Below are 13,498 nucleotides of genomic sequence, written 5' to 3'. Positions count from 1 at the left end.
TTTTTTTATTATTTTATATTATAGAGGAGCTCAAACCGCGCTCCTCTTTAGCTTTAGCTTTCTCGCTTTTACTCGTATTTAACTTAAATGAGGAGGTACGGGAAAATCCAGCCAACGCCCTCCTCTGAAAAAACACATGGAACATATGAGCTCGAGTTCTGTACGGACACGGCGTCGTCTCAGAAACCGCAAAAATAAAACTAAACGAAATATTTGACATATTGCACAGACGGATAAACATTATGACTCTAAGAACTAATTCAAGAAGAGCTTCAAAAAGAGCACAAATATAAATCAGACACAAAATCAGTCCCCCGAACCCCCAAACCCTGAACCCCCCGAACCCCCCGAACCCTGACCTAACGCAGGAGCGCTCAGTCAGTAACACTATCAGTACTAACTTCTGCTTCCACAGACTGTGCGTCAACATCTGAACATCACCACAGGAAACTCCGCCCAGTCCTCATCAGCTTTACAGTACAACGAATCAGAAAGTGCTGCTCCCCTCCACCTCCTCCACCTCCTCCACCCTGAACCCAGAGTCTGTGCGGGGGGCAGGCAGGCTTAAGAGAGCCCCCTCGCTCTGCGGTGGAAAGAACAGGGGCTTCTGGAGCTTCTGGAGCTTCTGGAGGTGATGGGGGGGGGGGGGAGCATGGTCCACAGTTACGAGGAAGGAAAAGGTTTATCTGAGGAGCTCATGGGTGAACCTTGAAGGCCAGCAGCTGCTCTGAGTGCATGTTGTTGAGGGAGCGCAGGTCGGGCAGCTTCAGCAGCAGCTTGGTGAAGATGGCGATCTCGTTGGGGTGGTTCTTGGTGATGAGGCTGCGCAGGGCACAGATCAGCGTGTCCTGAAGAGCTTCCACCGAGTTCACGTTCTCCAGACCCGAGCGATCTGAAAGAGAAGACGCGGACACTGGAGGATCACTTTAACCTCCTTAAAAAGACTCCTCTTTAAAAACCATAGGCATGGAGTGTATATTTAATTTCTCTTTGCTATTTAGGCTGATTGAGGCATCTGATTCGTGTAAAAACAAATAGAAGTAAACTTTTACATGATGTAGTTTCTGAGAAAAAGTCCACATATGAGGACGTTATGAGGATGAGTAATGATGTGTAAAACATTTATTTATTTTGTGAAGGGGAGTTGCCTGGGTATGTAAAGATCCGGTATAAAAAGATTCCCTACTAGCCCACCGCGCCCTGCAAAACCAGCAAGCTGATTGGCTGTTTCTCCTGAAAGGCGAAACTTTATTCTTGAACTGGCTCCATTTTTAGCGTTAAGAGATTTTATATTCACACACAGTTAATGACCCCTCTCCTTATTAATAAAACAGCTGAGCTGAGCGAAACGATTTGGGGCTACTGGAAAATTATTCGGGGCTAAAGCCTCGGAAGCCCAGGCCAGGCGGCCCTCTGATTTTGTGCCTGAATACGGCAGCATTTTGTAATTTATGTGCCGGATATCAAAACAAAAGTAGGGAAAGAAACAACACTTGTGCCTCTTTGAGCAAGTTAAGTTTTGGCTCATTTTTTGAAGTGCTGCTTCAACACGAACACAAATAACAAAGTAAAAAACATAAAAATATTTACTGTATTTACTGTCGAAATTATAATGTGTTAAAACTTCTTCTTCTTCTTCTTCTTTTGCCACCATTAGTATTAGTATATGACAGTATAACGGCCTCATAAGAGGACACCAGGCCCTGGTAGAGCCAAATTTAGAAATTAGTTTTGTGGTCCAGACAACCCAAAATGTGATGTCCACACATGTGGATGCCGGGACCTTTTTTAGAGCATGTAGCACACATAATCAAACAGAAAACTAAATAATCACACGATATGGGTGAACGATATGGAAAAAAAAGAGTAATATATGAATAAAGTGTGGGAAACACAATAAATTAATGCTGTTTATTTACAATTATGTTTGTTTTAGAGATATAAAATGTTTTTTATATGACATTGACAACATGTCATTGTCTCCATTGAAACCAGACAAATTCTTAAGACCCAGAGATTTGGACATCCTCTGGTACCTACATTCATTTGTTTGTATAATATTTTGTTTTTGATTCATTAAAAACATTTACTAGACTACACGTACCACACTTTGAGAACCACTCATTTATAAGGGTTAAATTTAAAGACAGCTGGTGAACTTCCACATCATGTGGAAAAAACATTATCATCAATTTACTAATAAAGCTATAGTGATTTATTAGGAATAAGGAGGTGTAGAACAGACATGTACCTGCAGAGACGAGCACCACCGCAGTGAAGAGGCTCATCTCCTCCTCACTGAGGTTCAGAGCTCTCAGCTTCTCACTGAAGTCGAACATGGAGTTCAGCAGATCACCAGAACCCATCGAGCGCAGAGCCTCCACACTGTACTTCTGCCCACTCAGAAACGTCACGGTGCGCTCCTTCACATCAAACAGCGACGCGAAACGCACCACCAGCACCTGAAACACACAATTTTTATATTAGTTTAGATTATTATTAGATTATTACTGATTAATACATTTAATCTGTGATCAATCATTATTATTTTTTTTTACTGTATTATGATAACTCTGTGTATGATTCATTCTAAGTGCTAACGCTCGGAGGAAAGCACAGCGACTCGGTTCTGATACATCAGCTCACAGATGCAGCCTTGTGCTGATCCACATCACCCTAGGAGTGATGAGGGGAAACAAAGAGCGCCATCTACTGTACTGTACCCACCCAGAGAGAGCAAAGACAACCAACTGTGCTCTCTCAGGGCTCCGGCAGCTGATGGAAAGCTATTAAACGAGAATATTTTAATTTGCTGAGATACTGAGTTTAACTGAGAGTTTTAATGGAGGAAATAAACACTAATGTAGCTCCATATTCCACACTCAACAACCTGAAAACAGGATTGATTATAGATTCTAGTAAGTGATCAGAAGATAACAATACCTCGAAAGTGCCGGCCTTCAGCAGGCTGACCTGGTCGTGTTGGGAAAGATCTCTGAATCCTGGGATACGCTTAGCGAACTCCACCACCTCCCGCACGGCCGGAGTGAAGCTCATGGAGAACTCCTCCCAGATGCTGTGGCCTGATTTACGCGGGTCTACGTACGGTGAAGTGTTCATGGGACAAACCTGAGGAAAGAATAAACAGAGTCGGAGTTATAAAAATCCACTGGTTTTATTATCTACAATCAGAAACACAAATCAGAGTTTGATCGGATGTTTTTTTTATAGTTAATAGGGTTATATAATTGTATGAAATTAGATACGAATCACACATCATGCATAACCTAATCACCTTACATCATTTTACACAGAGTGTTGTAGCCAATGTTCTGTCTAGATTGTAAAAAAACAATCATTTTTATTTATTTTAGGTGTGGGGTTTTTATTTTTTTCATTTTCTTGTGGATTGTGCATTGTTCCAGATTGCTGATTTTTTTTCTTTTTTATTAAATTTTACCCCATTTTCCCTGATTTTAGCTAAGCCAATTGTCCCTCATCACTAGTGATGCTCCAACACCAGGATGATTAAGAAGACTAGAACACGCCTCCTTCAATACATGTGAAGTTTGAGAGACTCCGCCTCTTTTCAAACCTTTTTCCGAGTAGCATGACAGTGTAACGCTCGGAGGAAAGCGCAGCGATTCGGTTCTTAAACATCAGCTCACAGATGCATTCTTGTGCTGATCCACATCACCCTAGGTGTGATGAGGGGCTCCGGCAAGCTGCATGACAAGGATTTGAATCAGCGATCTCGGCATCATAGTGGCAGCACTATGAAGTGCTGAATGAACAGGAAGTGCTGTGGTGTGCTTGGCATCCAGCATGGCTCTGTTTATTTATATTTTCTCGTGGTTTGTTTAGGCAGGTCGTTAGAGTATTGATTTGTATTTCCTTTTCTGTTCTTTGTTCGATACGTTGTTTTTTTCCCTAAAGTTAGCATTGTTTTGTTTGTTATTTTATTCTTGTCTCCCCTTTATTTTAAGTAACACATGGTTTGGAACCAGGAGTTCACAGGCATCTCATTCTTTATTTATTGATTGATTGATTGATTGACAGATTGCATGCTGATCTACAAACACCATGTCGTTATTGAATTGCGACTTTTTAAGCGCATCATCTTAAGCTTTACTAACCAGGTGCATCCTGTTGCCTCCGCTCCACGCTGGACCGCTGTAGCTGCCGTAGGCTGGAGTTTGGTTGGCGTTGTTCCCCCGGTGCTGAGCGAGACCAGTCGCTGAGGCAGGGCAGTGGTCATAGGGGGCAGTGCTGGGCAGTCGGACTGGGCAGTGGCCACTGGGGGAGCTGTTGGTCAGTGCGGCCGGGCAGCGGTTCAGAGAAGAAGTCTCCTCTCGCTGGGATTGGTCAGGAACCTGAGGAGCGAGTGAGGAGGAGGAGGAGTCGGAGGCCAGAGGTTGGCTGGAAACCGTGTTGATGTTGTTGCAGTGGTTCCAGATCTCCTGCGTCTCCTCCATGCGCCGGCTGTCGCTGCTGATTTGCTCGGCGACGGTGGGCGAGCGCGGGGCATCACCGTGCTCCTGATTATACATGAAGTTCTCCTGATGCGCCCTGGTGACCGAACCCACCACCTCCTCCTCCCCGCTGTCTGTGGAGCTGGAGGAGTCCGAGTTGGAACTGGTGTCCATCGCCACCTCGGGAGCCTCGGGATCAGTGCTGGACTCGGATTGGCTGCTCCGGGGAGAAGAGTCTGGAGAGATGGAGGAGGAAGAGGAGGAAGAGGAAGAGGAGGAAGTAGCTGGCGGGTCCTCAGACGTAGGCTTGGTCAGAGAAGGTTGGTTCTGGTTGCTGAGGGTCAGCGGGTGGTTGCTGTGGAGCTGGTTGTGCAGTTGGCTGGTGTTCATCATGTTGTTCATGGCGCTCTGCATCTCCAGCAGCATGCGCTGCTTCTCCCTCTTAGGGATTCGTCCAAAACGCACAGCTGAGAAGAACAAACACATGAACATGAAGCGATAAAATCACCATCATAATCATAATCATCACTTCCATTAGTAAAAAAACAAACAACAACAAAAAATACAATTTAGATTATTATTTTACAAACAAATTACAATAAACAAATGACAAATTAAATGTTTAAAAAGAAAAACAAGCAGACAGGAAGTGGGAAGCTCAGATGGTAAACACACAAATCTTACATAACGCTCAAACCACATTTAAGGACAAAGGTCCTGCTTTCTCGGAAGAGTCCGCTGGTAAACATTTACCGTGTAAAGCCCTCATCGTAAAAATCGAGGATCTGTTTTATGGCCTTCATTAAGTCGAGGTGGAACACATTAACCTATTTAGAAATCCTGCTGGTTTAACTTGTCCTGCAGCAAAATTATATACTGCTATAGGACCCAATGGGCCCTGTTCAGTGTGTCTTTGCTATCATAACGACAGGAAAAGTTATTATTAAGTTACTTATTTTCTTAGTTATTAATCATGGGTGTGATTAGGTTTAGTTAATCAGAGTGTTTCTTGCTCATCTTTCCCTTTAAGAGCCAGGTGCTCTCTGACTTTGGCACATTGCTATTTTAAGAGCGCAGCGCTTTTGCACTTCTGCACTTTTAAGCAGGGGAATCTTACCTCCTCATTCACAGAATTTAGTATTCTGTTTATTGTTGAAATAAAAGTTGGGTTTGTACACTGCTGCTGCATGTTCTTGTATTTTGTATTGTGTGTATGCAGATAAACGTCTGACTGTTGGCTGACAACTGTTGTTGGGGTTGTAATCAGTTAGTGGAGCTCCTTTGTTTTCTGTTACCAAGATAAACAAGCAAAACTCCAGAAATGTACCTGAACACACCTGTTTTTGTAGAGCATCACGCCCATCAGTAGTGTAGATATATACAGAAGCTCTGCTGCTGTTTAAACCAGGTTGGTGCAAGGAGTGAATATAGACTGATGAAGGGGTGTAAGATAGCAATGAGCTTAACGACGCACCTATTGCAGAGGGAGCAGGGGTGGGTAACCCAGGTCTGAAAAGTAAAAATCCATCCCAGGGTTTCGTACCAACAGCCTGGGCGGCTCTGCTGCAGTTGGTACGAAACCCTGGGATGGATTTTTACTTTCCGGACCTGGGTTAAAAAAATTTTTTTTTAAATTACTCACCATCTCTCGACATGCCGACGAGCAGACACTTCTTAAAGCGGCACTGCTGGCATCGGTTCCTGTTGATGCGCATGATGGGGCAGTTCTCATTCTTAAGGCACTTTTTATACTGGATATTCTGCTGGATGCTCCTCCGGAAGAAGCCCTGAAAAAAGTTAAACTAAAGTTAAAGCTGATATCTTCAGAGGAACAGGAAGCAGATGGAAGCAGATGGAAGCAAATGGACGGCAGCAGGTGGAGGAGGGTCGTGGGTTCAGACTGAAAAACTCTTATTCTGTCTCTCTGAGATATAAATAGGTGAGGTACTTCTCCTCTGTAAACCCTAATGGCTCTGAGAGGCAGAAAAACATGCTGTGATCCGCACTAAAAGAACACAAGCCACAGTGACCCGGCTGCAAAGACGTCAGAGACACTGCATATAACATCCTCTAATGACATCAAGAGACGCTCTGACCCTCTTATGGGATTTCAAGAACAAAATGTAGTATGAAAATTGTAAACATGTTGTGTGAACCCTGTTTAACACACTTAATAATAGAGAATATATATATATATATATATATATATATATATATATATATATATATATATATATATATATATATATATATATATATATATATAGAGCTCTGTAAAAATAAAAAGAGAGCACTTCAGTTTCTGAATCAGTTTCTCTGATTTTGCTATTTATAGGTAATGAGAAATGACTGAAATAACAAAAAAAAGAGCTTTTCCTCAAATAATGCAAAGAAAACAAGTTCATATTCATAAAGTTTTAAGAGTTCAGAAATAATCAATATTTGGTGGAATAACCCTGATGGTATTTCATGCATCTTGGCATCATGTTCTTCTCCTCCATCAGTCTTACACACTGCTTTTGGATAACTTTATGCCTTTAATTCAAGCAGTTCTGCTGACAACTTTTATGGAGACGCAGATTTCATTTTCCAGCAGGACTTGGAACACTGCCAAAAGTACAAATTGTTTTTTTTATAATATTCTCTATATTTTTTGAGACACTGATTTTTGGGTTTTCATTGTCTGTAAGCTTCATAATCATCAACAATAAAATATATAAACGCTTATAATAGATCACTCTGTGTTTAATACACCTATATAATATATGAGTTTCACATTTTCAACTGAATTACAAAAATAAGAAATAAAGTAACTTTTCAATGATATTCAAATTTTTTGAGATGCATTAGTATAAAAGTGTTGCAGAACTATAACAACATGCAACACTAATTCTGCCCAAAGCAATACATAAAAACAAATAAAAAGAGTCACAGAATCAGTTTCAGGTGTATTTTCTCACCTTGCAGCCTTCGCAGGCGTGGACGCCGTAATGAAATCCCGAGGCCACGTCCCCACACACTTTACACAGCAGCACCAGGCCACTGATCTCTGCAATCACAAGAATAAAATGGGTTATGAAAGCAAAAAAGATTAAATATTAATATTAAAGTTTTTTATTATTATTTATTTTACAGTTATTGTAATATTGAGTGTAATATTGAGGACTTTCCCACTGTTACACTACACTTATAAAACCATTCGCTCACTGTGGTGAATTACACAGTGTGATTACGAGTATATAAAAAAAAAAATTATTTAATTATTCAGATTTATAGTCCATTTCGAGGTCAGAACAAAGGTTCTGTTTAAACTGAGCTTGTGACAGTGAGTAATCAAACATCCACTACGAGGTGATTTAACTCTAAAACTCAAACTGTAAAAGTAGAGCACCGGGAAACTGTAACACATGACGCTTTTATTGTTCTTTTAAATAAAAATAAAATGACTTTTAGCCACTGAAACACAGATTAGAATCAGTAAACAGTTTTAAAAAGTAGCTGAAGACTTCTATATTTCTATAAACCTTTCATTTTAGTTTTAATAACTGATTAGTTTACTTTACTTTTTTTTTCTTCTTTTTTAATTAATATATTTTAATATTTTATAGCTAAAACCTTTTATAATCTAACCATATCTTATTTTTACCTTTGCACTGAATTTCTACACATTTTTTTATTATTTTTATGTTATTATTTTTTATTTAATCTTATTTGAATCGTCAATTACTTAATTTTACTTAATAATTGTATTTTTTTATTGATAAGTTTCTTTCTTTACTGGTGTTCTGCTCACCTGTCTGTATGTAGAGGACTTTAAGCTGCATTTTAATGTATAAAAGGTGCTACATAAATAAAGTTTATTATTATTATTATTATTAACAGTATTTGTGAAAAGTAAAAAAGATTTAAAAAAAATTATAAAATGCTGGATTTTATCATATGCTGTGCATGTTTTAGAGTATTTTGACTATGTACAGTTAAAATGCATGAAAGATGTGGAAGGAAATCAGCTAAATTGCAGAATATATAGATATAAAGCAAAAATAAAATGAAGCAGAAGCAAATAAGCGATCTTTTTTTACTTTTTCCTTTTGATTCTTAAAATTGTGATCGCAGATTTTATCTTTTTTTGAGTGCAAACTTTTTGGCACAAAATAAATAAGAATTAATTCTAAAATAAAGTGTTTAAACATGTTGTAAATTTGGCTGGTGCAATAATACTTGACTTAAATACTTAAAAACTTGAATACTTGGATATTGTGGCCCCTTGATTGACCCTTGGGGTACAAACTGTGATTATCAGGCTCTTCATGAATTCCTGGATTAGTGGTTGAGAGTAATCAGTACTCAGGACTCTAATATCTGACAATAAACCTGTTATCTGTAAAATAATAAAACAGAACAGCTGCTCTGAAACTCACTTGTGATTCCACACTTGTTGGCGGAGGGCGAGCGGGTCTTCCCCGTGCCGGGGCCCTGGGGCCGGGGCTGAGCGGGCCCCTGGGGGCCCTCACGCTGCCCCGGGGAGTGGGCTCGGGGCGGGGAGGAGGACTGGTAGCTGCTGTTGGAGCAGTCGCTGTGGCACGACTCCGGACTGGAGGCTGAGCTCGAGGAGCTGATGTAGGCTATTACCCCACCTGGTGGAGGAACAGGAGGGAACAAGATGATCAGTGGGGAAGGGAGCTCATCTACATATACAAACACATTATTTCCCTGAATTAAAAAGCTAAATACACAGATAAATCCATGTAAAATGTGACAAATACAACAATTCATAATGAAAATGTCATGTTCATTTACAATTCTTAATAAAATAAACTTACTTATAGCTTACTGAAGAGAGCACTTCAGTTTCTGAATCAGTTTCTCTGATTTTACTATTTATAGGTTTATATTTGAGTAAAATGAACATTGTTGTCATAAAGAGCATTTATTTGCAAAATATGAGAAATGGCTGAAATAAAAAGAATCTGTAGAACTTCATACTCATAAAGTCAATCAATATTTGGTGGAATAATCCTGATGGTTTTTAATCACATTTTTTATTTCCTGCATCTTGTCATCATGTTCTCCTCCACCAGTCTTACACACTGCTTTTGGATAACTTTATGCTGCTTTACTCCTGGTGTAAAAATTCAAGCAGTTCAGTTTGGTGGTTTGATGGCTTGTGATCATCCATCTTCCTCTTGATTATATTCCAGAGGTTTTTAATTTGGTAAAATCAAAGAAACTTATCATTTTTAAGTGCTCTCTTATTTTTTTCCAGAGATGTATGTACTTTTCTATACAATAAAGCAGAAAAAATGAAAAAATAAAAGTCGACTAATGTTTTTCTGCTCAGGTAAAAGAGGAACCCGTCAGACGGCTGGACTCTTTTTATTTTCCTCTCAGCTTGACCTGATTTCTGCCTCCGTTCTCAGCGGTTAGGTAACACTATTACATAATGCCCCTTTCAGAAGGGTGAGGCCGCCCTGATAACCGGCTACCAGTGAAGTATAGACAAAAAACAGGAAAGAAAGAAAAACAGGAGGGAACTTGTTGTTTTTGAAGAGATGAATAAACCAATAGGAGGATAATAAATATAAACATGACTGAGTTCAACAGGTTTGCCTGAATAAACCATACAAAAGATAATGCTGATAAAACAATTACCATTATTCATTAGTATCAGAATTAATTTCATTTTTTTAGTTTTGAACGATTATTAACAAAATCAATTGAATAAGAAAAAAATATTTGATTATAATAAAATAAAACAAAATTAAAATATTTAAACATTATATAATACTCCACACAGTATATAAAAACAAATTATATACATATATACACATGTAAAATTGTACATAAATATGTAAAAGGAAATAATATATATATTTAAATATATACACTTTTATTTTTATATTTTGTTGTAGAACTTATTAATTTATTAAAATGTATTATACTAACACTGATACACATGACTACTTACTATATTTATTGTTATTTATACAATTTATTATAGTTATTAACGCTCAGGTGTGTGAGTAACGTGTTCCAGATTTCAGCATAAATACATTATATGTACAGATGCATATATATTAAATATATATTAATATAGTAAAAGGCTGCTGCTAGACAGGCTCGTGCTCTGAATACGCCCCCACGCGGACACGGCGGCGCGCGGAAAGTAGGTCAGGGCGCGCGCAGCCCTACTCGCCTCACGTGTATCCACGGCTCGCGGCCGCACCACCTCACCGACCAAATTATGCAACCGCTGCGTCACTGCCGCTCTCAGCCAATCAGCGGCGACGCACGGGGAGCGTAAACACAGAGGCACATGGCTAGTCCATGTGAATCAGGAGCTGCAGTGAGTCCGGGGCACAGATCTGTGTTATAACCCCCACACCCCTAACCCATATCCACACCACCAGCCAATCACAGCCCTCAGCACACACGCTCATTTACATACCTCACCTATACCTGATATACCTGCCTTTATACGAAGATACGAGGATGCTTGGCTTTTGTTTTATTGTAAAAACACACAATAAATTAACTTATAATACATTCCCAGCTTAAAACCTACACACACTCACCCATATATCAATATATATATATACACAGATATATACATATGTATTAATTCACTCACCTTAATTCACATGCACGAATGAATAATATAATAATGTAACGTTACAGGTTATTAAGGTATTTAAAAAGTACTACAAATAAAAAATACTAAGTTAAACTCTTACCAGCCTTTGTTGCTTCCATGTTCTCCAACAACAGAGAGACCTCGGTCACCTGTACTTTAAAGCCGTGTTTTCTTCTGTTTTCAGCAACTTTCTAGTCGCTGATTTTCACTAAATCTAACTAAATCTATCTGATTTAGCTTTTCTAGCTGTGTGTGAATGAAGAGCCTCCAGATCCAGCAGTTTTAAACCCGGTTAAAGCTCAAACATCTTCCAGTCAGGGAGCTTCTCTTAGTTTTTCCTGCTTTTTCTTCTCTGTTTATAAATAGAATATTATTATTAAAAAATTCTGAGAGTTTTAGAGCTAAAGAGCTAAAGATGGCTGTAGAGTCTCACAGCCCCTCTCTCTATAGCTCTCTCTCTCTATATATAATATAAATATAATATATACAATATATATCTTCAGCTTCTTCAGATCTTCTCCTCCAGGTGTAAGAAGGAGTAAATTCAGTAGTATAAATGCTGTTTTAGAGCAGAGGCTGTGTGAGTATTACAGCTCTGAGTTAAATCTCCTGTGATCTGAGATAAACACTGTGCTGCAGCAGAGTCAGTCGCTCTCTGTCGGTTCCTCTGCTGTTTCGAGTAAAGTGCTCATTGCTGTACATGTGACCCAGGGTTGCCAGGTCCAACAGAAATCCTTAGCCTAAAGTCAGTCTAAAACCCGCCCTTCAGAAGCTTATATATATTAGGGGTGTCACGATCTCGATATTTTATCGAAATCGAATCGAAATGAGGTCACGATCTCGAGTATCGAAGTCAAAAAGAGGATCGACGATCCCTCCCGCGCGCGCTACGCAAATAGCGCAGCGCGCTACGCAAATGGCGCGGCACCAACACAGCGCATCCTATTCATTTAAATAGAGATAGCCACTGCATGAGCGCAGTCGGCGGGAGTGTGATCACTGTTTTTATCTGTCCAACGGGGGAGGGGGGGCGGGGGTTGGGCGCGCAGGTTTTGTATCTGTATCTAACGGAGGGGTGGGTGCGCGCAGGTGAGAGCGTGTGAACTCGCTGAAATGCGTGTGTCAGTGTGACTTGAGAACACTGACTATAGATCACAGTGAGGTGGATTAAAAATCTTAAACTTATAATTGACTACACCTGTTGCTTTCCATTGAATTAAAAAAACATCTTTCTCTCAGATAAAGTAAACACAAGCGTGTTTTTGACTAAAATAAAAGCTTTTCAGGAGAGATATAAGTTATGTGTAAATATTTATAAGACAATACCCACATCACTTATCTAACCAGCCTGTACTGATTTCTGCCCCCCAATAATGCTTTCAATAACCTCTTGTAACCCCTGGGAGCCAGGGGTTACACTCTAATAGCCTTTAATAGTCTTCAGTAGCCTTTAAAAGACTTACCTGGCGGCCGTGGTGTGTCCACTAAACTCCGTAGTTATAAACATCCTGAGGTTAGCAGCGCGCTAACTGACCTGTTTCTAATGTAATCCGAGCAGTGACTGCGTGTCGGCTGTTCTAACCTGCTGCTGTTAGCTGCTTGGGCTGAAAGATGAACTGTAGTGAGCTGTATTATCCGGTTAGTGGGGTTAAAACCTTTATTTGTTTACAGAAACAGTAAAAACGGACTGGCTGAGCTCTGTAGCCCGTGGCTGGGCTGTACTGAAGTAGTGACTGAGTGAAGAGAGCGGGGCTTGTGCTGCTGCTGCTAGTGGTTGGATGAAGAACTGCAGCTTCATGTAATGAGCAGTTTCACCAGCCATCCACACACAGCTCTGATAAACTGCTTGTTTTAATAGTGCACACTGTTGCTACCAAAAAAAGTCACTAGATGGCATTACCATATATATCTTAATAAATAATAATAATAATATTTATAATATTTATAATAATAATAATAAATATATTATTTAAATTTTATGAGGCATAAAATAATAACAAGAAAAAAAAACAAGAAAATCGAGAATCGAATCGAATCGTGACCCTCAAATCGAAAATGAAATCGAATCGAGGATTTAGAGAATCGTGACACCCCTAATATATATATATATATATATATATATATATATATATATATATATATATATATATATATATATATATATATATATATATATATTTTTTTTTTTTTTTTTTTTTTTTTTTTTAATTGAACTGCAGGCATTCGAAAGACAATCATTAAATAACATTTTTACATTATAATTTATTTAAATTGATAAACAAATAAATTAAATAAATTGATGCTGTTTAACACGTCAACACTTGCAGGTTGTTATTAGCTAACTAATACAATTATTAATAGCAATGCATGAAAAAATATGAAAAAACTTAAA

The 13,498-nt window shown here is 39.0% G+C and overlaps 1 protein-coding gene across 1 annotated transcript in view; it reads right to left on the bottom strand.

Moving 5' to 3' along the window:
• The window catches only part of nr1d2b (nuclear receptor subfamily 1, group D, member 2b), a 14,060-nt gene extending 2,287 nt beyond the window's left edge, over positions 1 to 11,773 (bottom strand). Inside the window, exons 1-8 of the mRNA XM_022665695.2 lie at positions 11,207 to 11,773; positions 8,894 to 9,109; positions 7,433 to 7,521; positions 6,115 to 6,259; positions 4,137 to 4,939; positions 2,944 to 3,129; positions 2,252 to 2,462; positions 1 to 892 (exon numbers count right to left, since the gene is read on the bottom strand). The exon at positions 1 to 892 is cut by the window's left edge and continues 2,287 nt beyond it. Of these exons, the coding sequence (XP_022521416.2) occupies positions 696 to 892; positions 2,252 to 2,462; positions 2,944 to 3,129; positions 4,137 to 4,939; positions 6,115 to 6,259; positions 7,433 to 7,521; positions 8,894 to 9,109; positions 11,207 to 11,225 (1,866 nt within the window). The 5' untranslated portion in view covers positions 11,226 to 11,773 and the 3' untranslated portion in view covers positions 1 to 695. The remainder of the gene's footprint in view (positions 893 to 2,251; positions 2,463 to 2,943; positions 3,130 to 4,136; positions 4,940 to 6,114; positions 6,260 to 7,432; positions 7,522 to 8,893; positions 9,110 to 11,206) is intronic.
• Between the last annotated feature and the right edge of the window lie 1,725 nt (positions 11,774 to 13,498).

The sequence above is a fragment of the Astyanax mexicanus genome, chromosome 3, assembly GCF_023375975.1.
Source record: "Astyanax mexicanus isolate ESR-SI-001 chromosome 3, AstMex3_surface, whole genome shotgun sequence".
Classification (NCBI taxonomy): domain Eukaryota; kingdom Metazoa; phylum Chordata; class Actinopteri; order Characiformes; family Acestrorhamphidae; genus Astyanax; species Astyanax mexicanus.
The sequence above is the reverse complement of the archived record's forward strand: the minus strand, read 5'-3'. Positions and strand labels throughout refer to the sequence as shown.